The sequence below is a fragment of the Dysidea avara genome, chromosome 9 (genome assembly GCF_963678975.1).
Source record: "Dysidea avara chromosome 9, odDysAvar1.4, whole genome shotgun sequence".
Taxonomy (NCBI): Eukaryota; Metazoa; Porifera; class Demospongiae; order Dictyoceratida; family Dysideidae; genus Dysidea; species Dysidea avara.
In genome coordinates, this window is record NC_089280.1 from 18,373,733 (window position 1) to 18,397,993 (window position 24,261).

At 37.5% G+C, this 24,261-nt stretch overlaps 3 protein-coding genes and 1 long non-coding RNA gene across 4 annotated transcripts; 3 read left to right on the forward strand and 1 right to left on the reverse strand.

The window, feature by feature from the left end:
• Nucleotides 1–1,572: 1,572 nt before the first annotated feature.
• LOC136266085 (uncharacterized) lies at nucleotides 1,573–3,795 on the reverse strand. Its single transcript, XM_066061049.1, has one exon. The coding sequence runs from the start codon at nucleotides 3,756–3,758 to the stop codon at nucleotides 1,917–1,919; it is 1,842 nt and encodes a 613-aa protein (XP_065917121.1). The 5' UTR covers nucleotides 3,759–3,795; the 3' UTR covers nucleotides 1,573–1,916.
• Nucleotides 3,796–9,393: 5,598 nt separating this feature from the next.
• Nucleotides 9,394–9,905, forward strand: LOC136266261 (uncharacterized). The gene is made up of 3 exons (XR_010706003.1): nucleotides 9,394–9,627; nucleotides 9,678–9,742; nucleotides 9,799–9,905. It is a non-coding gene; the product is annotated as an uncharacterized lncRNA (long non-coding RNA).
• A 2,577-nt stretch (nucleotides 9,906–12,482) lies between these two features.
• Nucleotides 12,483–18,333, forward strand: LOC136267286 (WD repeat-containing and planar cell polarity effector protein fritz homolog). The gene is made up of 8 exons (XM_066062376.1): nucleotides 12,483–12,706; nucleotides 12,827–12,914; nucleotides 12,963–13,079; nucleotides 15,524–15,647; nucleotides 15,700–15,763; nucleotides 15,818–15,902; nucleotides 16,081–16,245; nucleotides 18,126–18,333. Exons 3-7 carry the CDS (start codon nucleotides 12,986–12,988, stop codon nucleotides 16,218–16,220), a joined length of 507 nt encoding a protein of 168 aa, XP_065918448.1. The 5' UTR covers nucleotides 12,483–12,706; nucleotides 12,827–12,914; nucleotides 12,963–12,985; the 3' UTR covers nucleotides 16,221–16,245; nucleotides 18,126–18,333.
• Nucleotides 18,334–19,098: 765 nt separating this feature from the next.
• LOC136267284 (carcinoembryonic antigen-related cell adhesion molecule 5-like) lies at nucleotides 19,099–23,721 on the forward strand. The gene is made up of 12 exons (XM_066062373.1): nucleotides 19,099–19,672; nucleotides 19,730–19,858; nucleotides 19,906–19,947; nucleotides 20,003–20,055; nucleotides 20,117–20,290; nucleotides 20,342–20,489; nucleotides 20,538–20,641; nucleotides 20,693–20,796; nucleotides 20,846–20,990; nucleotides 21,056–21,187; nucleotides 22,943–23,104; nucleotides 23,219–23,721. Exons 5-12 carry the CDS (start codon nucleotides 20,281–20,283, stop codon nucleotides 23,488–23,490), a joined length of 1,077 nt encoding a protein of 358 aa, XP_065918445.1. The 5' UTR covers nucleotides 19,099–19,672; nucleotides 19,730–19,858; nucleotides 19,906–19,947; nucleotides 20,003–20,055; nucleotides 20,117–20,280; the 3' UTR covers nucleotides 23,491–23,721.
• The last annotated feature ends 540 nt before the right edge of the window (nucleotides 23,722–24,261 follow it).

Below are 24,261 nucleotides of genomic sequence, written 5' to 3' on the forward strand. Positions count from 1 at the left end.
AACCGAAGCAACTCTCTCCACAGTGACTTGTGCATAGCTGAATTCTCTAGAAAATGATTTAATTGTAGCTGAATTTTCTACAGGGTGCATGACTTGTTTATAGCTGGACTCTCTTCAGTGTGACTTGTAATGTTCTGAATCTCTACAGTGATATATTTGCTTAACTCTCTACGTGCAGGGTAACTTGCTTCTTGCTGAACTGTCTATAAGATTAACTGTTTGCAACTGAACTCCCTACAGAATAACTTGTAATGTAATAGAATTCTATAATGGAGTAAATAAATTAGCCGAATGCTCTATTAGGGTGACTGTTCTATTAGAGTATCTCGATCTCGCATTTGCTACACGGAGTTGGCTTTCGAATCATAGCTCAGTGGTTTGTAATCCGATTCTTCTGTACTACTGCAAGGACTTTCTATAAAGATTATTCCAGCTATACACCGATTTACAGCTCATTGCTCTAAGCGGTTTGCCTAGTAGGCATGAAAACTAATACTTTTTATTCATAAAAATCGATCGCGTAATTGTGACACAGGTTGGGTTTTGTGTCATATCTCCATGGTCTTTATCTCGATTCCTTTCAAACCACCAAAAGGCACTCCTACGATGGTTACTCCATCTACATAGCAATTTTCAACTCATTCCATGAAGCGGTTTACCCTGTAGGCGTGACAACAAATCGGTCTTGTTTTACGCGAATAATCGGTAATAACGCCTGAACCATTCATCGGATTTGCACCAAATTTGATGCTAGGATTCGCCTTTGGACTCCCTTTCTGTGTGCCAAATTTCAAGGCGGTCGGAGTACGAGTTTGCGTTTTATAGCAATTTTTGCAAGTGTGCGAAAACACGAAGAAAAAAAACGAATAAAAATAATCGAAACTTTGGCAGCTCGTATCTCGGAAATGGCTGGAGCGATTTCCTTCAAATTTGGAATGCAAACTCCCCTGGTTGGGGGACAACTCTGTAGCAAATGTGGTTCCAATCGGATAAGGGATCACCGAGATACAAAGGTGTGAAAATTACGTTTTCTTTCTTCCTATAAATATACTCAAGGTGTGGCGCGCCGGCTTCTTGGGCCGCACGACACACTACCGTGTGTCTTGATCACGGTGTGGCGCGCTGGCTTCTTGGGCCGCACGACACACTACCGTGTGTCTTGATTATGTCTCAAAACCTACAAAAAAACAACAAAAAAAAACAAAAAAAAAACAGCAACAGTAAAGCTTTTAATCAATGAAATAACTATAGCAAGTTAAAATATCTGTAGCTGTTTATAGGCAGTAGGACCAGGTGAGGCAAAAAGTGCATCATTTGCAAAAGTGGTTGTTTATGTTTATTTATGGGCACATATATTAACCACAGTTATGATAATCAATGAAACATGGTTTACATAATTTAAATTGTTTGTGTGCAGATGTTACACACACAAATTTGTGTGTAACATCCCTGGGACACTCCCATTAAGTAATGGGAGTGTCCCAGTAGTATTTTTGTGTACACTCCCTGGGACACTCCCATTAAGTAATTTGCTCCTTATATGGAGCTAACTATGCTTATCATAAAGCTATATAGCAGTTATATTACATTATAGATTTCCAATACAGTTAACAAATTTGCTAGTGTATAAGATAAACTAATTTGTAAATTTGCATGTGGTACAATTGACTGTGTGCAAGATGCAGCATTTAATGTTACTGGTGCTAAAAGTACATAAACAATTAATAAATAGAAAATAAATATACATGCACGGTTATAAATACATTTTACATTTTGCAAATCAAATATTGCAGCATTGTATCACATCAGTTATTTGCATATGTACCTAATTAAGGTCCATGCAAACCTTCCACTAGCCATCCTATGTGTACATGCAATTCAACACATGGTAAGTCCAAACAGACACTTAACATTTCTTATAGTCTTGCCTCCAAATATTGTCGATCTCTGTTAAATTTATTTTGGTGGTCTAAACTCAAACCTTTTTTTACAAAATCAACTGCTTGTGATCTTTTATTGGTTGCTCTGTGATAATCACACTGGGCAATGTGATAATGCATTTGTAATCTCAGGGGTAGACAGGTAGATTGTTTTTCAATCAAGTCAAGAATTGAACGTGCTTTTTTCAAATGCACTTCTCTTCGTGCAATGCAAGTGTTAACTAAGCTAGACCCAATGTGACAATGTGCTTTCTTCAAGTGACACCTTATTAACATGATGCTCATTTTATCAGAGGTAGAATGGAAACATCTTATGGCCTCTTGCAATAATGTTATTACTTCTTCTTCTTCTTTACCCCTTAGTTTATTACTCTGTTCGATCATTAAGGATGCTTCATTGTAGAATATGTTACCACGATCATCCCCGGATGCTAAGGAGAACATTTCTTCCTTTGCTTTGCCTAGATACTCCTTTGCCTTTCCATATCTTCCTTCATGACAATTCCAACATGACAAAAGTATATACCAATTCCCTAAAATAATTTTTCTGTTAACAGAATGCTCAATCAAATTAATCTGCTGCTCCATTTTAACTTTTGTCTCGTTCAACTGTCTTACTTTGTTTTCAAACTTGAAGAGTGATGCTCTTACTAACAAGCCTACTGCTTCAGCTTCTGGTGCTCCTTTGTGCTTCAAAATGTACTTTTGAATCTCACAACTTAGTTTAGATCCGTTACTATTTTGACACAGAAACATGAAGTTTTCAAGATCTTGAAAGTACTCCCTTGTGCTCAAAATACCCTTTGGCTTCAACCACATTTGCAGTTCTCTGAGCACATACTTCCGTGGACGATACATTCTGCATTCCTTGAAGCTTGAATTTATTTTTTTAACAATTTCACGATGACCAGTATGCTGCTTTTCTTCATCAAGGCATTCCAAAAATATAATGTAACCACGATGGCCTTTGGTCCTAAGAAGTTCTGTGAAAATATGTTTTGCCTTCTTGTAATGTGTATTTTTTGCAAGTTCCTCTATGTCATAGCATGTAAGTAGTTGCTTACTCTCCATTATTGGTAACAATTCATCAACATTAGTACATTCAATGAATGTGTTCAAACTTGTCCGGATTATCTCTTCAATTTTGTCGTTGCATTTATAATCTTCAGATTCAAGTAGGGTTTCATCTATTCTCATTAACTCCACCAAACTAGCATGGCCAAGGTGAATGAAAGAGGCAGGATTAGTATCACTACTATCAAGTGATTGTGTAAGGCATTGAATAAACTTATCGTATCCATCTTTTCCTAGAGAATCAAGGTAAGTCCACAGATGCTTGATGCACAGCTTTTTCTCTGGCCTGCTTGCCCGCATCAAGAAGCCTGCTAAAACATCATAATTAATCCATAGCTCAAAGTATTTTTGATATTTGTGGCACTTGGTGCGAGTGGATTCAGACTCAGCTCGTTCAGCTTTTTGAAGATTGCTCACAGTGTTTATCGTGTCCATAACTGAGTGTTTAATGGTCAAGATTTCAAATAGATGGTAAAGCCCTAGAAGTGTGTTTAGTGCGGTGGCGCACACTCGGTGTACAAAATCCACAATAGTAACGGCAATATCATACACCTTGGAGGTAATCCTGGCTGTGCGCTTTGCCAGTATCAATACTGCTATTAGTCCACAGCATATCAACAGAATCGGCAGCATATGCGTCGCCACAATCTGCCAGTATAAGTCATATCCTGAATGTTGCAACTCCCACGAACAGCAGGAGCAAATCGCGCCAGGAAAATTCGCGTACGTAGACACTGTGATCATCTCGTTATCAGTTCACCTTCTACTCGCACTTATGTCTTTTGTGTAACCCTGACAATAATAAATAAATAAAACCCAAGTTGAATAGCTAGGTTCCGGTGCATGTGACGTAATTTTACGTTTTACTTTCAGCCAATCTATGCAACAAGTAAAAAGCACTTGAGTGTTTGTGCATCGAACTGTGTTGCTCATGATCAACCCCTGCAATTTTAACCTCAGTAGTATATAGAAGTCTACTCAATATAAATAATTATAGTTCGGTCTGCATAAAAATTATTTTATATTGGCCCCACATGCACCACACGCATCATCACAATTTTTTTAAATATTTTACATTTAGCTATAAGCTTAATAGTGCAATATTACAGATGCACATGGTTGTACAACAATAGAAGTGAGTTAGTGTACAATTGTACTAAAAGTAATCTGGTAAGCAGGGCCGCCCACAGGGGGGGACAACTGGGGCATTTTGCCCCGGGCCCCAGCCTGAAAGGGGCCCCAGGAGGCCCCATGAAGGGCCCCCTGAATACCTATTTAAAAGATCGATATACTCTAATAGAGCAGTCAGATCTAAATACTCTAATAGAGCAGTCACAGTATTCTTCTGGGAGCAGTGTAGCAAGCTTATAGATAAGGAGATATGGTTGGTGATGGGTAGTTATTGTCATTTCCAGCAGGTTGTGACCTTTTTTTTTTTTTTTTTTTTGGTCTTCATTTTACAACTTGGGTCAAGGGCCCCACTTTAACTCTTTGCCCTGGGCCCCTTAATTTCTCTGGGCGGCCCTGCTGGTAAGTACCAGGCCCTATAACACATTAACCCGCTTAACATTAAAATCAAGAAGTCTACTTATTGCTGCTAAGTGTATCAAAGTTGGGTGGCTTGGGATATTTGGAGCAGATGCTACAAGGACATGTAAAATGGAACAATGTTGGGTTATCTGGATCAAAGTTTCTCATAAAATGCTGCTATAGGATTTTAATTAGCTACGTAGCTGAAATTTAATGGTAACAAAATTAAAGTTTAATAGTTAATGCCTGCTTGTTGATTTTTGCAAGCCATCTGGGTACCCACTAACAGTTGGGTGTGGTCATGCATAACTTAGGACCATCAGATCAAAGAGTGTTGTGAATTCAGGTCAGTTTACATACGTATATACAGAGGAATTGTACTACATATCTTTTTTTGTAGTTATCAATTGTCGGACTGTATAGTGATAGTAGGGTATATAGCTTAGCAAAATTATTGTTATGGGGTGGATAAAGCACCATTTTTGGTACACAAGTTCTTTATGGTGTACTTATCAATATTAGAAGGGGTGCCCACCAAACCTAATTATGTGTGGGCAGAAAACAAAATGGCCATCAAGTAGCCTCAGTATAGTACATTCACAGTGTATTGTACACTTGAATATGGAGTAAAATTTACTTACGTAGTTTTCCTATTTTATAGTAATAGTAATAGTAATAGTAAAGGGCTTTACAGTGCAACACAATAGGGTACAATTACAGTATTAATTATCAGTTACTTAAGTTACACTGATGGTCTGCTAGCAACCTGTGCTAGCAGCCAAGTACAAAACAAAGTGTACATTAGTTAACTATTCATATTAAAATTAAGGGTAGTAGCAATATTACAACAATTATAGCAAGGGCAACGGAAGTGATATGTACATGAATTGTTAGGGTTAAAGTGTTCAGCAAAATGGTTCCAGAGGTGATCGTAAATCAGTGACTTGATTGTGTTGAGGTATAGATCAATGTTGATAGGGGGAGAGTATTCCAAAGTCTAGGGAGTCGATTAAAATAAAAATTACGAGTTTTATTGTTGTGTGAGTAATTGTGTAACAATCTGTGGGTTGTAGCTAATCTAGTCCTGCTGGTACTAAAAGATACATAATTGAAAATATAAAGTGGAGATTTGGCTGCTTCAAAGATTTCACAAAGAAGAGAATATCATAAAAATCAAGCATATACATCAAAGGAAGGAGTTTCAATTTAAGTAAACGAAATTTGTAATCTGAAGTAGAATATATTTAGTGGCTCGCCTTTGTACTCTCTCAAGTATAGTAGTGTCTTTTATTAGATGTGGATTCCATAATTGTGAACAATAAGTAAATTGTGAGCAGACAAGTGCTAAATATAGAGATCTTCTAGCTTCCACTGGCCCAGATCCACCAAATGTTCGTCTCAAGAGTGCCAGTGATCTATATGCCTTGGAGCAGATCATGTTGTAGTGGTTATTCCAGGATAGATCACTTGACATTTGTATTCCAAGATCTCAATGTTCACTTAGATGTTGCAATATATTTGACTCTATGTGGTATGATGTTGATGACCTGTAGTTAAAGCTAAGAAACACACATTTTGAAATTCCAAAATAGAGTTCATTAGTAATACTCCAGTTGAAGAAGGAGTCCAAATCCTTCTGTAAAAGCACACTGTCTGAAAGTTGAGATATGATTTTCAATAGCTTTGTGTCATCAGCAAACAAAAAAGGTTTTGAGGAAGTAACCTCTGATGGCAAATCGTTCACATAGATTAAAAATAATAGAGGGCCAAGGATACTTCCTTGTGGAACCCCGGACAACACTGGTAAAGTGTCAGATAACGTGTTGGTGATACGTACACAGTGTCTACGATTGGTCAAATAATTTTTGAACCATTGCCATAAACTTCCACTGATACCTATTTTCCACAATTTAGAAAGTAGCTATAGTTGGCTATGTTGAACCATGTCAAAAGCCTTTCGAAAGTCAAGGTATATAACGTCGACTTGGTGACCAAGTGAAATTGCTTCGTAAATGTAGTTGAGGAATAATAGGAACTGTTGAGTTGTGGATCTACCCTGAATAAAGCCAAATTGAACAGAGGAAATTGTCCTGAGCACATATTCACTAACATTATTATAAATCAGTCTTTCCAATACTTTAGAGAAGTTAGATAGCAGGGATATGGGACGGTAGTTATTAACTAATGAACGATCATTTGATTTGTGAATAGGAATAATTATATGAGTTTTCCACTCTTGTGGTATATATCCTGTAGATAAACTTAGGTTGAACAAATAACATAAAGGACGAGACAATGACATTGCACAGTGTTTAAGTACTCTGGGTCCGATGCCATCAAATTTTGCATTCAATATGTGCAGACTTGTCAATCAAATGAATTAGCAAATGGCACTGTAAGTTAACAAGCAATTTGAGTAGTCTTCTTAGGCCAGTTAATACCAATGTTTAAGATGCATGTTTACAACCACGCTGTGGTTAATGTATCAACAGGCATATGGACTAGTTAATAAAACACGAAATTTGTCTCAAGCTACAGTGTATTGCTCATGCACACAATGCAGCTTGATGATAACTTTTAATTTTAGACTCATAAAGAAGGCTACTGATTGCAAATTGCATGCACGCAAAAGTTAGCTTACAGTACAATTTACAGATTCATTAGACAAGTTTGTACATATTGAATGCCAAATATAAAGCAGGAAATCTAACTTCACATTCAAGTGTATAGTGTAAATACACTATGCTGGGGGCTATGTGATGGCCATTTTGTTTTTAACCCACACATAATCAGGTATTATACATCTTTCTCAGCACCTTTTAAAGATTTATAAGTAGTATTGTCTTTATGACAAGATGCAAGGGTATGTTGCTCAGTAAATGTAGTTCATTTACTGAACGACCTTCATACCTTTGCATTTTTAAACTAGCTCGTCATAAATACAATACTAAATCTTTCACAATGGTGAAAACTTTAAAAGATGCTGGGAAAGATGCATGAAATTGTCTAGAATCTAGATAGCTTTGTTGGATGGCTCTTGCCACCAAACACACATTCTTGCTTTTTCCCTTGAAAGCAAGCTAGGTTGTAATAATTATTGTAAAAGTGTCTGTAACACATAGGCTTTCGTCAAAATTGTTTCAATATTTAGAAAATGTGTTCAGCACCAGCACCTATAAGTAAACTAATAATCTATATTATCAGTGTTTGAGCCGCAAGTGGCTATTAGGCGCACTATACTACAATAAGATGACTATGGCTTTTCAAGTACACCAAAGATGTAAACTGGTACAATATTTACACTATACTGTCCTACTGTGAGATTGGCAAGTTTAAAGGTAAACAGGTAAAAAATTAGGCTTACTGTACACCGACTAAAAGAGAAGCAAAAGAAAGTGTTGCTTTCCTTAACCCTATACTCTTACCATGTAGTGAGGGGGATAGGGTAACTTTAGAAATTTGAATAATACAGCAGCTTTGGATGCCATTCTGGGGCAGGGTCATTCTCCCTAGGAATATTTTAGATTATAGACAGTTTGTTATGACATTTTAGACTGTTCTTTCTGTGTTTTTTACAGATAAATTATTTATTAAAGGTGATATTTACAATATATCTGATAGTGATTGACTGCTCTATTAGAGTATTAAGATTTTTGCTACAAGCAATGACCAAATATAATGGGGGCATGGCACCCCTACTAAAAATGGTCCAATGCTTCAACAAACCTTCAGAAAAAATGGTGCTTTATCTACTTCATAACGATTTCCTCAAAATTTGATACCTTACTAGATATCAAGGGTGTCATGAATTTCCAGGTCAGTCTACGTGCTAAGGATATTATCTCATTTCTGAATTTCCAAAATCAGACGTACTTTTACGATGGGACCAAACTAGTACCCTGGTCAGTTTACATGTCGTGCTTACAGTGATACTTTCCAGTACCCAGATTTTAGGCATATTGTATTTAATGCCCCCTTGTTAATTTTTTTTTGCAGGCCGTCTGGGTACCCACTAGCAGTTGGGTGTGGTCATGCATAAATGCCACACAGGAACTCAGATCAATACAGAGAAATTCTATTATCTTTTTTTGCAGTGCTCAATTGTCAACTGTATGTGGACTGTAGTAACATCAAGGGCAGGGCCGCCCAGAGAAATTAAGGGGCCCAGGGCAAAGATTTAAAGTGGGGCCCCAGGGGCAAGGAGGTTTCCACTCTGAATCACAAGCTGCAAGTCAGCAAGTCAAAGACCAAAAAAAAAAGAAAAAAAAAGAAGGTCATTACATGCTGACAATGACAATAGCTAACCCTCACCAACCACATCTCCTTATTTATAAGCTTGCTACACTGCTCCTCTGAAGAATACTGTGACTGCTCTATTAGAGTATCTACATCTGACTGCTCTATTAGAGTATATCGATCTTTTAAACAGGTATTCAAGGGGGGCCTCCTGGGGCCCCTTTCAGGCTGGGGCCTGGGGAAAAATTCCTCAGTTGCCCCACCCTGTGGGCAGCAGCCCTGATCAAGGGTGTCGGGAATTTTCCAGGTCAGTCTACCATAGATAATATATACCTTCATGTTCACAACTAGTAGCTTATCTACCCGTTCTTTCCTTTCTTCTGTCGGCGAGGTGAAACCTTACATATCAAAGCGAAAGTGTTAATTATTACAATGCTGACGGCTCGCGATTTTTGTATTGAAGTGTGTCCGGTTTCCAATCCCGGGTAAGGTATATATTATCTATGAGTCTACGTACTAAGGAATATAGTTGTTTATTATATCAGATCTGAATTTCCAGGATCAGGCGTACTGTTATGATGGGACCAAACTAATACCCCCGTCAGTTTACCCCCGTCAGTTTACCCCCGTCAGTTTATCCCCGTCGTGCTTGTAGTGATATTTTCCAGTACCCAGGTTTTAGGCACATATAGCTATATATTCAATTCCCACTTGTTGAAACTATCTTCGATTTACCCACAGTTGGGTGTGGTCATGCGTAACTTGGAACCATGCAGGAAATCAGATCATAGATATTAGAGAGAACTCTAATATCTATGATCAGATGAAAGAGTGTCATGAATTTCAAGTCAGTTGATGTATACAGAGGATTGTTTTGTACATGTATTATTTTTGTAGTTCTCAATTATCAGTGTACAACATAGAGTGTAGTGACATCAAGGGTGTCGTGAATCTAGTTCCAGGTCTGTCTACACACTAAGGAATATTGTATTATCTTTAATGTTTCCTCATTTTCTAGGTTACTTCATTATCCCGCTGTATCATCAGATGTTAATATCAGAAGCAATTAATGTGATGTTTATTATGATATGTGTATTATTTATTATTATTTATTATTATTATTAGCACTTTACAGTGACCAGCACTGAATTTAACACGATATGCATGATGAAAGCCATGATGCAAGTGACTGCTTATCCATGGAGTGGTATATGTAATAAGGCCATTCAGCTTGTTTGAAGACTACCAGAAGTTTTCATTTTCTCCACAGAGAGAGGGTTTCTTAATTCTTTGTCAGGAGGCCACCTGATAGTATTGCTTGGCACACGCCTCTATGGAGGTTTGTAAGCCTCCCAGGAAATAACATCTCTTAAGTTTGTGCTTAAGTCAGACACTGCTTGGTGGGCTTGTCACAATGTCAGTGTCACATGTTGCTGCTGGAATTCCAACAGCTCTTCTGGTTTCCTTGCAATGTATCATGGGCAACCTTGGGATGGTTGTCCAGCACCCTTGTGCAGGCCTAGCCTTTTGGTGCCACCCCTCCTATTTGGATGAATTAGATAATAAATAAATAAATAAATAAACCCTTCTCCCCCCCCTCCCCACACACACACACACACACACACCTGCATACATGCGCATACATTTATTCTATCTGCAATATTGCTTTACCAGATTGTACTGAGTAATGGGGTTATGACCAGCTTCCTTGTTGCATGGAATTCTGGGGATGTGGAGAAAATAATTATTGAAAACTCATTGACTGCATGTCTTCATGGTGCGGAGCATACCATCAGATCAGGTATATACAGTAACAAAATGTGCATTCTATTAGAGTGTTTTGATCTACCCATGCAGGTATTCTGCTGGACTATCATGTGATCTTGCTTTTCTCCAGTGATCCACAAGTGGGAATGGTGTATGCACACCACACCCCCCTTGATCAGAGTGAGCTAGTGGGGAAAAAAATCACAAACCTCATGATCTAAAAGTATGTGAATAAGGAAACAGTCTTGTTTTAATGTTTTATGTTGCCTCAGGTATCATTCTGTGATGTTCCAGGCAGTAAGAATCCATATCTGAAACTGAATTTGGCAGTTAATACTCTTGAAGATTTGGTATTTGCTGCCATGTATACCTCACACACATGCACGCACGCACGAATGCATGCACGCACGCACGCACACGCACACACACGCACACAAACATAAACACACTGACAACAGTGGTGTCTAATCACTGGACTGGAATGCTAGACTGAGCTACTGGAATAAATTTTATTTTCAGGACCAGTTTTGTAGGTGAAATGTGTGTTGCCTCTTTGTACAAGCCTTTTCTCAAGCTCTGTCTACAAAATCATGGCTGATTTTGCTAGCAAATTATAATTAGTGTACTGCATATGATCTCATACATTCCTATGACTAATAAACATGTTTATGTCATACCACAATAACTATACATAGTCACATGTGCCTAACAAAGTGATGGAAATGTTTGGAATTTTGGATATATTTAAATGTATAAGGGCCTGCTGTAAAACAGACTGTCACTCAGTGAATGTAATTCATACAATTGAACTTTTATGATTGGTTTGGCTTAAATCGTACCTGCAAATACATACGTAATCACAAGGGCAAGGGCAAAACATGTTGTGATCACTGTATTTCAGGTTTCATTAACTGGCTTCGCTTTTTTTTCCATTTTGATGCTGACATTGGTTATTACACTTTTTTCAACATACTTATGGCATTTCTGAGGGATATGTATAAGTTTTCATTGATACAACAATTAACAAACGCAACCCTGTACCCTGACAAGAAAAGAAATAATCTATCCACCAGTTCAGTTGTCCATTTTTAGTGGTCCAGTCCACTGTTTATAGCTTTCCATTTATTCCTTTTCACATTCCAGGTAGTAATTTGGTGGCTTTATACTGGAGATACCATGTCAAATGCTCGCAGATTAAACCAAGATTGGTTAAACCTTGTCCTCCTTAAGCTGAGGTGAGCTCCAGTTGACTGATGACTGCAATGTACCCACAATCACAACTTCATTGTAGCTCTAAAGTTACCATGGCTGGTTGTACTAACACTGAACATGAATTAGTGGATGTTTCATTTAGGTATGTACATGTATTTTTCAGTGTACAAACTATAGCTGTACTGTATATTCATATTGGCACCAAACCAATAGGTGTACATACATGCATTTTGTGAATGCATGTTTAGTGACTTGAGTTGTAAAATAGCTTACTCAATGTGCTGAAGCAATGGCAAAGCGTTTGGATGTACATATCCTATGACATATTATTGACTTACGTGCAGAGCTTTATTCTCTAACTGAACAGTCGTTATCAATTTTTGAAAACTTTGTACAAATCAATGCAGCTGCATCACATACAGTATGTATACCGTATTTACTTGGTTAAACACTGCTGAGTTTTTATTGCCTTAGCTCATAAAATCAATATGGCGGCTATTCCAATTAGGCCAACACCGCACCTTCAATACTAGCTGCACTTGAGTGGTGTCATGTTTGATTTTTGAAAATAAGGGCTTCAACATTGTTTTTGAGCATCGAGTGGTGGTTTGTTTTTAACCACATAAGTTCAGCAATTGCTCTACATTGCTGGTTTCTTTTCTTTGTGATCCTAAAAATGACCTTAAACTAATGTGCTGCTCACACTTAATGGGGTCCTAAACTGAGGAATCTTGCACTGTTCTTTGCTAATCACAACCTTAACAAGGATTTATGGAGATGAGATTTTTGATATGGATTGTTATTATCCGCAATTATAGTTTTATTTCACACCATATTATTTTTTTCTACACGGTGCTGTGACTTGGCTCTCAATCAGTTAAAGTTCCAGTTAGCAAGTGAAGAGACTGCTCCAGTTATCCAATACTAGAAATGGGTAGCCACTTTATGTAAGTACTTTATACTTTGCTTAACAACAAACTCATGCTTATCATAGTATTTGACAAGTATGTTAAATGTAATTTTAATATCTTTATTGGTTATTATGGTTACTAACAGAGGGCTAATAGGTTAGAACTTGGTATCAGTGGTGGTAGAGGAAGGTTTGGTCACACTGAACTGATAACAGAATATGTTAGGTGTAAACAGCTTCATGAGGTATGTGGGTAGTTGGGCTATAGTACTGTTAAACATGGTCTTGTGCAGAGTGTGGTGTTGTTGGGTGTGGAATGAATTGGAATTCTCAGTCTCGTGATTGTTTTGCTTGTTTGACTATTATCACTGATTATCTGCTTGTGCAGCCTCTAACTAATATTACTGAAGGTAGACACTTGACCATGTGTGTACGTATAATGTGTGTGTGTGCATGCGCATGCATGCATACATGTGCGTGAGTGAGTGCACCATACACACGCACTACACACTACACAAACACAAGTAAAACCTTTGGCTACTGTGCTGGCATGGTCCTGCCTGCCCAACTGGGACATCTGTGCGCTACTCAGGTGCTATGAGTTGGCACAGGTAAATCCTTCTGGGGCAGGACTAATAACCATACCATATCTCACTGGTGAAGGTGTAGGCACCCGAAGTCCCACCTGAACCTTCACCCACTGTGCAAGACATGGACTTTCTTCCTCAGTTAATACCAGGTACCCATTGATGTTACAGCTGGGTGGGCTACTTCCCCAGTTGGCACCAGCTACCCAGTGAGCCATCACTGAGACACCCGTGAGCTACTCAGGTGCTAGGAGTTAGCAAATCCTCCTGGGACAGGGAAGGAGGCTGTACCATGTCTTATAGGTGAAGGTGTGGGCACCAGAAGTTCTACCTTGACCTTCACCTGTATATGAGACATGGTCAGTTGGCATTTGCTTCCCCACGTACCAATTGATGTTACAGCTGGGTGGGTTGCTTCGAATCCCCAGTTGACACCATGTCATAGGCTGGAGCAATGTATGTAAAGTTTCTTGCTCAAGGAAACAACAACACCAAAGTGGCATAACCAGGAATCAAACCTGGAACCTTTCGATTGCCAGGCTGATGCACACACACACACACACACACACACACACACACACACACACACACACACACACACACACACACACACACACACACACACACACACACACACACACACACACACACACACACACACACGCACGCACACACGCACACATGCACGCACACGCACACCCACACATACACACACACTGATCAGTGGTACATATACTTTTTGGTTAGTTGTATTGTGGATGTATAATACCTGTCTCCAGTTAATCAAACACTATAGTTAGACAAAAGTGTGCAGATGATTGGATTTGTTTGGATAAATGAAGCTTATTAATTTATACACTCTTTCAATTACTCTGTAGCTACTAGCAACAAAATATGTGTGGATATTTGAGGATGCAGTGTCACCAAGAGGATTTAGGGGGCTCAGGGCAAATTTAGAATGTGAGGCCCCTATAACCCATAACTTTCAATAAAGGAAAACAGACACAAGGACATTACAAGAACAAGCTTAGTTAAGTAGCTACTAGACTACAACTAAAAGCAAACTAGCTACTAACTGTTAAGCTTAATAATAGTTTTAGCATGCAAACCAAGCTAAGGCGGATGCCCCCCAGGAACTTTTTGAAGATTAGACACTCTGAGATTGAATATGAGAGCAATTTTACTAGAACAAGCTTAGCTAACTAGTTACTAGACTACAAGCAACTAACTGATAATTATAAGCGTATTGACAGTTGCATGCCAACTTAAGGGAGTCTTAGGGCGTGCCCCCTAGGAAAATTGTGAAACTTACACTCTCTGAGATTGAATGTGAGAGCAATTTTACTAGAACAAGCTTAGCTAACTAGCTACTAGACTACAAGCTACTAACTGATAAGCTTATTGACAGTTTTAGCATGCAAAACATGCAATGACCTAGGGGGTTTGGAGGCATGCCCCCCAGGAAATTTTTGAAAAATTAGACTCTGAGATTAAATATGAGAGTGATTTTAATAATTTATCACAGCAAAATAATTATAATTTATTGGATTGTTGTATTAGGGGAATTGCTAGCTGTATAAGGGCATCTCAAGTTTGAATTTTACAGCAAGCCTTCTGCCAAATACTTACCACCTAGGAAATTTTGTACCCTATGCCAGACTGATTTTTTAACAGCTACTAGACTCTATAACTGAACATTTGCCTGACTGCTGTAATAGGGGACTGTTCTATTAGAGTATCTCGATCTTATCTAGAAGTCACACTGTCTATATAGGCGCCTTATAATATATATTACGAGTAATGGTTTGCTTCCATCATAGATAATATACCCCCACTTTGTAAGGGGCCCCAAATGGGCCTCCAGTGGCCTCATACAGTAGTAGCTGCCCCATAGCTACTTTATCCACACATAGCTACAATAAAACAAACTTCCAACAGTGTAAATCTTCCCTGTAGACTCGAAGATACATAAGTCGTTATATGCTTCCATTGCTGCACTGCATTGCTATGGATCTTGTTGAGCAGAACTTTGATGGCATCTCTTATACTGAGGCTTCTTATCAACGACTTATGTATCTTCGAGTCTACAGGGAAGATTTACACTGTTGGAAGTTTGTTTTATTGTAGCTATGTGTGGATAAAGTAGCTACTACTGTATGAGGCCACTGGAGGCCCATTTGGGGTCCCTTACAAAGTGGGGCCCAGGGTAAAATGCCCCTATTACCCCCCTGTTGGCGGCCTTGATGCAAGGTGTGTCAAACTTTCAGCTCTCATAGAGTCAGCACTAGGAACATTCCTTGCACCAACCAGACCATTATCAAATCAAGTGGAGAAGGTTTATCAGGAACCGATCAAACAACTGATGAGAAGATTCTTTAGAGTCCTCTTAAGGTAGTAATACAATGAGCAGACTACAGATGGAGTACCAATGATATGCATACAGTTATAGACATTTGGAAAAAGCATACAAGTTAGCTGTTGAAGTAGGGAAGAAGGATCTACTGATGGTAAAAAAGGAAAGTATTATTAAAGTATTAACAGTTTTGTTGTATTGTTCAAAGGAACTTCATTTTGTTACATCAAGTTGTGGAAAAGAGATTGTAGCTGCTGCTGCAAAAGATGAAGCCAACAGCTTATCTTCAAGAGGTATTTTGTGTTTAACTCCCTTTTTATTTTAGTGCATCTGTTGTTAAAAATTATATGTCATATATAGCCATTGACAATTATATCACCTTTCCCATATGGCACTTTATAGTAGGCTAGTTTAGAGTGGTGGCCTTTCTATGTGAATGACTACACTGCATTATTTTCTATGTAATTCTAGGTGGAATGAAAGCTAGTGGCAGCAGTGATGATGATGCTGGAGTGCTTGCTGATATAATTTCTGCTGGAGCTCTTTGTCTGGATATATTAGAGGGCCAGTCACCTGATACTAACTTATCACATAATCCATTTCCTGACTAAAAATCCATATCTATCCCTACACCAGGTATGTATGTTGTTCATGTGCTTACAGTACAACAGAATAAGGAAGAACCAGTCCTTTGCCTGCATGCTTTACAGAGACTCTTAGATAGATTGGGAGAGTGTAGATGCTAACTGAGCTGGGCCCTCAAAAACATTTAATGACTTAAGGATGGAGTTGCGGAAGTTCTTGAAATTTGATTTGTTAATAATTTTTTCATTCAAATGTCTGACAATATTATCATGACAATGCAATCAAAGATTTGTCCATACAGCGGAAGCAATAAACATGTACATTCTGTCACAACCCTTTTGACTGAATGTACATTCTGTTACCAACCGGACGTGTGCGGCTTCTGTTGTGCAGACATCTGTAGCCAACCCATGTACATTCTGTTACCAACCATTCTGTCACAACCCTGTCAGAACTTGTAATGTGGCTAAGCCACACACATCTGCTTTTGACACCTTTTCTGTCACCATTAATCATCAGGTTAGCTGAAATGTTATTTCTCTCCAGAAAAAAAAACAGCTATTTTTCTTTTTTAGCTGGGCTCATCTCAACATTTATACTATATGTGACCAGATCTGCAAAAACCCGACACAATCGTGCAAGCCTAAATTTACAGTATAAAGTATTGAACAAAGGTGAAATACTTGCGTATTATTGAAAAATTCCATAAATTTTTTGAACGCCTCTTTCTTAGTGAAGAAAGGGACTAACACGTGTGACGAAAATCACCCATATGGGCGCGCATGAAATAATTAGAATTTTCATGTTTAGAGTGGGTTGTTAATAAGAGCAGGGAACAGTTTTAAAAATATTTCAAGAATTTTTTTGTAATTTAAGGTATTGAGAATGGTTTACAATCATTAACAGGTAAATTTGCACTATAAAGTTTGTGATTTGATCATTAAATTTTTTAGGTGTCAAATACACCCATATGGGTGATTTTCCAAAACTCGGTCACATATTAGTGAAGAAAGGAACTAACAATAAAAACCTGGATATCATCTTATTCGCCTGCTCAAGAGAAGTTGGAAATTTTTTGTTTTGTTTCAGTGGACCCAAGGATACTCAAGTTATGAGCATTTGTTTATGTCATGTCAAAGCAATCGTATGCGATTGATTTTTCTTCATGAATTTTGCCTTTGCATGCAGTGAAGAAGGTGAGTAAAAGACAAACTTACCCAGTAATTGATTCCCCTATTCATGGCAAACATGATGCTGAAAATTTCAACTCCGTACCTCAATCTGTTGGTAAGTTACAACCATTTTTGTAATTGCTGTACAAATTGATCTTTCTGTTGTTGCTACTTTGTAGGGCTGTAACTCTGAAAGTTATTGGCATATGAGGTTGAAACTTTGCCAGAGGGTATATTTGACTAAGTACATCATAAATATTTAATAAACAGGAATTCGAAAAATGTACGATTGTGTTGGGTTTTTGCAGATTTGGTCACGATTATAGTCACATGGCTAACATTCGGATTGTTGTTTGACTCGGTGAGTTTTTTTAACCTATTTGTTCATTTCACTAAAATTATGATTGCTAATACAGTATAATAGCTAAGAATTGAACATAAGCTCAAGTTGCTATATAATAACCATTGCTGAAAAGTAATCTATAATCTTGTGTATCTCTTGTCTCTTGGTCCCATGGTTCCGTGTAGTACTGGAAATATTGCTGTTGCCCAAATATGTACAGGTAACAATGACATGCATGTGTATACAGAAGATAATGTACCAGTCAATCAAATTGGGTACATAGTGAATTTGTCCAAACCTTGTCTGCCAAATTGTATTACAATGATTTAGTCTAACTTTAAGCATGTACATTGTTTGAGAAAAGTTTTGTTTGTAGCTATTATGATGATTTATGATCTAATTTCTTACCTGTGTAGAGACTGCATGTCAGCTCATCCAGTTTGTCAGCAGATGGTAGCAGTATAGACCGAGTGAATATCGAACAAAGTGATGAAGAAGATGGAACCACTGTGTCATCCATTTCTAACTTTAATGTCAGCCATTTTGGTCATGTATAGCAGATTGTAGCATAATGTACAATTCCATACATTTTCATGAAATATTTACACTGTTTCTGCAGGGTGCAACTAATCACTGGACTGGACTGGACTACTGGACTGACATATTTCTGGTTTTTACACATTCTGAGGTCGGTTTTATTGAGTCTTGCTAGATAAGGGCCTTCAGAAAAGTTGCAATCTGCTACTAAAAGGATGAGTGTGAGGAGTGGAGTTAGCAAAAACTGACTTCTCACTACTTGTTATGTTCTACAGCTTTGTATTGTATTTTAGAGATTGTAATGTATAGCAATAGCTAACCAAAAATCATTTTACTATATTTGTGCTACCTATGATACACTGTATCCTTGAACTAAATAGCTCAGACACAACCTATCCTTCCTAAAACAATATTAATTCCTACATGCAAAATACTCAACTGTAGGGTTTTTCTGCTATCATGATTGATTCTTAACCATGCTGGTTGGCATACTATAATATATGACCGACTTTATTAGCATTGCTACTATCTCAGCTCCAAGACTTCATCGTCGGTTAACCATAACTAGCACATTCCCTGCAGCATACTGATATTATATGCACTGTAGAAGAACATAGGAAGTAAAATCACTAGAAGTCAGTTTTTGCTTACTCCACTCCTCACGTGCACTCATCATTTTAGTAGCAGACTGCAACTTTTCTGAAGGCCCTTAGCTAGCAAGACTCGATAAAACCAACCTCAGAATGTGTGAAAAGCAAAAATATGTCAGTCCAGTGATTAGTTACACCCGTTTCTGCATGCAGCCCTAGCCCCTCCCCCTTTAGAGCTCTTACTGGACCAAGCCAAGGTCATGTACTGCGATGATATTAGAGTTTTATTTCTTTGCAGAATCTTCGCTTGATGATATACTGACTCAAACATATTGTATGTGTATGTTGGCTTGTGGTTGCTATTGTGTCGTCATTCAGTTTCAGTTTCTGGGCGTTTCAATTCATTTCTGTTTACCTTGTCATAAGAAGCTACATGGAAATATAAAGTTGATCTGTGAAAATAAACTAACACATATAGACATAGCTACCCCTAACACTGCACAGCCGGAAGGATGGCTCAATAAGAACGGCGGGCGTCCGTGTGAAAAATGAGGGTCTCCACTTCGATGGTAGTTCCGTACTTGTTACTCCTGGTTGGACTAGCTAGCTGTCACAACAAACGCCAATCACCATGTAGTTGTACTAATGCTCGACAGGCAGCGATCACAACTTGCAGCATCCCTGACTTGTTGTTTCCACTCCCTGAGCCAATCCCTCCTTTTAGAAGTGTTTTGGGTAGTATAGCTGGACGAGTGGACGGTGCAAGCATATTAAACTCAATACGCACTTCTTACAGCTGTTAATCAAGTTTGGAAACACTTTATTCATGTTGTATGGTGAGTACCCGTAGACTAACTAATACCTGTTGTAGTGTTGTGTGTGTTTATACGTAGGTTAGTGATCCACCAGTGGGCGGGGTCACTAACAGCTTTACTGAACTTGTTAGAAACTATGTGTGCAACACACCAACTAGTACTGCTGGATTTTGCTTTAGTAGTTACTCTGATGTTGGAGCAATTATGGTTGGTGAGAATAGCTTAGTAACTGTCTATTTAACTGATTATTTCAGAGGCAATGTGGTACTGATCATTGCTCTAGCTCCTGTGGATCGGTAAGTCTATTATAGCTAATGTGCATTTTGTGATCATGCAAATAATTTTATACAGACATTGCTTGGGTCAACATGTTGTGTAATCTCCTATTTTGAACTACTAATAAAGTATGTGACCATTTGTGGTAATTGTCCATCTCCTCACTCAAGTATTGTATACTTATTCTAGTACAACACAACAAAGAATATTAACTCAAGACATTTGGACTACCTGCAGTGTTAATCCTCCCCAGAAATGTTCAAATCCATTGGTAATTATTTAATATATATAGTGTTCAAATACTTTTGTGATGGGTTTTTTCCCTTTCTCTCCCATGTCACTACTGTCTACAAATGCAGTGCTGTAAGTTACACAACTAGCTAACAGTATATAGTTATGAATGTTACTATGTAGTTGCTCCAACATTGACTGACAGTGGTCAAGATGCTACTATTGACTATGGTGATGTACACACAGTCACATGTAGAGCTGATGGTGAGGATTTAGAATATGAGTTAGGGAAGGAAGGAACTGGACCGACATTTGGTTTCCAATCACCTGGGTTAGTACCTCAACTACATGTGTGTTATATTAGACTATAATATTGTAGTACCTTTAATTTGGAGAATATTAATGGAGATGATGGTGGACGGTACAGGTGTATTGCAAGAAACCCATGTACTACCACTTATGGAGAATATTTTATATTATCAGGTTAGCTACAGATACAAATATAATACCAATCTATTGTAATCAATTTACTAGTTCGACCTAGAGTGGAAATCGGTTTAGGCAGAAGAGAAGTATTTGACAATGAGGAGATTTCTTTTCAGTGTGTAGGAGATGGCTACCCTTCACCCTCAGTACATGTACACATATCTAACACTATAACTAGCAATAACCTAGTGTGTCTCATAGTGGATGTATGATAACACTATAATAAGCACTAATGGTGAACTATCGATCACTAACTTGACAGTCAATGATAGTGGAGCATACACTTGTGTTGGAACAAGTACAGTTGGTACTGACACTGACAGTGTTAACATCACTGTATTACCAGGTATATACAACAGTGTAGTAACTATAAGCCTGATGCTTGTAATAACTATAAATATTGTCATATAGTTCCAATCCCTTCCACTTCTACAATACCACTTCCTGACTCTACCACTATTGTGATGGACTTGTCTTCAATGATTGAAGCTACCACAGTTGTTATAGCCACCACCACTCCTCTCATACCAAGTACTACAATGAGTAAGTGAAATATGTTAATGCAGGCACAAGTCTCACTTTATCAGGGCTGGGATTTATTGAATTTTATATAGATCCGTCTATAAACACTAAAGTAAGGCAGCTGGGAGCTATTGTTAATAGATCAAAATATAGCCCACCATTTGACTTACATGTTTTAGTAGGTCAAACAAACATATTCTATGGTGGTCGTGTATCTGCATACATGTACATGTGGACTGCTCTTATGTATCATTCTGCATGTACATGTAATGAGGAAAGATCCATATTTCTAGATATCCTCTGAAGTAGATACTGTACCGCTTCACCAAATAAATGTATGATCTACTGAAGAAATGAATGCATTCAATAATCATCTGTGTTTACCAATAGTTTAGTATTGTTTGCTACATGCCATATATCTGTTTTGGGATAAATAATAAATAAATAATAATAATGTCATGCCTACAGGGTTACTAAACTGCTAGTGGGAATAACTGGTTTTTGCCTTGTAACTCTAAAGCTGTCAATGTGATTTCTTTTAAACCACAAAAGGTTTGAGTTATGATGGTTAACCTATATGCATACCAACTAAGCAAGTGTAAATCGCAGAGTAGAAATACTCTAATAGAACAGTCACTGCAAGGTAAGAAAAATGTTGAAGAAAAACTTACAAGCATTTTACCTCCATATTGAACCAAAAATCCTTAACCAATGAACCACTACTATCACGGTTGTTCATTTCACTTAATTTCTACTTTATAATACTTAAAATAGTTCATAGTTTCAAGTGGGAAATCTAGAGCATTCTATGTGTGTTCTATTAGAAATCCTTGAAAAATGTGCATTCTGTTAGAGTATTACAAAAGTAATCAAATAAACTCTGCAATACAATACCATTGTAACTTCTCTAGTAGTATATATGACCATCAAATTAAAGCCAATATCATAGCCATTTTGGTACAGATTGGTGGGGTAGTACACTACTATTAAGACCTACTCGTGCCAATCGTCATCATCATAATTAGTGCTATGCTAGTAAAACTTGTGAGAACTGCAGGCTGGAAATCATGCTCTATAGCATAAAAGGTGCAAGATTTGCATTGTTAAAAATTGAGCAACTGCAACTTATTATGTTTTGCATGAAAAATCTAATTACTCTAATAGAACAGTCACTAATAAAAAAAATAGTACACATTTATATTTAACTTGGAAAAAATTTAGCTACTTAGTATAAAACACTATATACAGGCACTTTTATATAGCCATGAACAAGCAAGCACAAAATTTTAGAGCAATCATATCAGTATTATTTTTCTATATTGGTAGAGCACTAGCTAGTTTGTCTCATTGCATCTGTAGATAAAATGAACAATGATCTGTGTAAAAACAAACCTCCAAGCCATTTTATGGTTGACTTTGGGGTATATATTTAAAAGAAATGAATTCCACACAAAAAAACAGCCAAGCTGTACAAAAAGGATGAGACCTTCTAAAAGCCTGGGTGAAAAAGTTGTGATATCAAAGGTGGTGGCCTTGAAATGGCTGTACAGCCATCATTGCAAACCTTTGATTTCACAACTTTTTTTCGCCCTGGCTTTTTGAAGGCCGCACCCTATTATTTATACAGCTTGGCTGTTTTTGTGTGGATACATTTATTAGAAGTCTTCTAAAATATACTTAATTATACATAGTGCACCACTATACCAAGTAAATGGATGATCCACTGAAGAGATGAATTCATTCAATAATTGTTCATCTATATGTTTATACCAATAGATGTTATCACACCTAGAAGTGGTGGAGGTAGTGGTAGTGATAGTTCTGCAGTTAGCATCATTGTAGGAACAGTTATAGGAATATATATATGTGGAGCGGTGATTATAATAGTGATTTTAGTCAGTGTTGTGTGTTGCTGCTCTTATTGGAAAACTAAAGCAAGTACGTAGGTTGAGTTAACCAAATGTTGTGAATGTTAAACCACATACAGGTGTGTTTTAACTGCTAATGTGCATCCTATATTATGCAGATCTGTATTTGCAATATTAATTTCAGCTCATACAACAGCAAAGACTAAGAGTAAAGTTTCTCCAACCCACAATACTGCTCTTGATGAGGTCAAAATGGACACCAATCCAGCTTATGCAGCATCAACACCACCTGGTAGACAAAATATCAACAACACATCATATATTACTATGACTGGAGGAGGGGATACTGGTGCTGATGACTATGATGTAATAAATGATGACTATTATACTGATATACTGAATGATCAAAATGTGAAAATGACACAAAATCCTGTTTATATACTACAGGAATACTGAGTTACCAATTGACAATTTTTATGTGTTATTATAACAGTATTGTTGTCTACCTATGTGCACATATGCAGTTTATACAGTATACTGGTGTATTCACTGTGACCAGAGAACAGCATGTAGTACTAGTTTTAGTTGGTCAAGGAGCCCCTGCTTAGAATTTGGAGCATTATCAAAGTTCTGCTGGAAGTTAATTAATCATTTATATAGGCCCCACATATTGTAATGTAACAGATAGTACTATGCAGGATGCAAGTATTTCAAAGTGAGGTTGTTCCTGTTTCCATGTTCAAGGAATTATGTCACCGTACTTATCCATAGAAATGCTGAAAAGATGATGAAGAGAAAGGACAATTCATACACAGATCAAAAATTGACTTTGAATGTCAATGTAGAATGATAGAGTACTATGTAATTATAAGTGGCAGTTGTCCTCTCTATATCATCATCAATTCATTTAGCTGAAATACACAACTATAATACAGAATGGGATGTGTACAAACATGTACTACAGTTTCTAATATAGAAGCTTCAGTAGTATAACTATCTCCTTATCATACAGTACGATATTAATAGTTACTGTATATTAGGGATCATAAAGATTGGCAAAAAATGTCACCCTAATTTCAATACCATTATGGCACCTTGACAGTATTGGTTAGGTAAAACCAAGTCCTCAGTATGACCTGAAATGCTTCCAATATCTTGATAAAAAATGGTTTTAAAAATAAATTTTAGATATTTAACTGGTCATTGCAATTCTAAAAAAAGAAGTTG

Bases quoted from the DNA above. Each gene is read 5' to 3' on its own strand.
- LOC136266085 (XM_066061049.1), bottom strand. From the start codon at position 3,758: ATGATCACAGTGTCTACGTACGCGAATTTTCCTGGCGCGATTTGCTCC.
- LOC136267284 (XM_066062373.1), top strand. The intron at 20,490-20,537 runs GTTAGTACCTCA...ATAATATTGTAG, and splicing joins TTTGGTTTCCAATCACCTGG to TACCTTTAATTTGGAGAATA. The intron at 21,188-22,942 runs GTAAGTGAAATA...TTATACCAATAG, and splicing joins CATACCAAGTACTACAATGA to ATGTTATCACACCTAGAAGT.
- LOC136267286 (XM_066062376.1), top strand. From the start codon at position 12,986: ATGAATTGGAATTCTCAGTCTCGTGATTGTTTTGCTTGTTTGACTATT. The intron at 13,080-15,523 runs GTAGACACTTGA...TCAAACTTTCAG, and splicing joins TCTAACTAATATTACTGAAG to CTCTCATAGAGTCAGCACTA. The intron at 15,903-16,080 runs GTATTTTGTGTT...ATGTAATTCTAG, and splicing joins CAACAGCTTATCTTCAAGAG to GTGGAATGAAAGCTAGTGGC.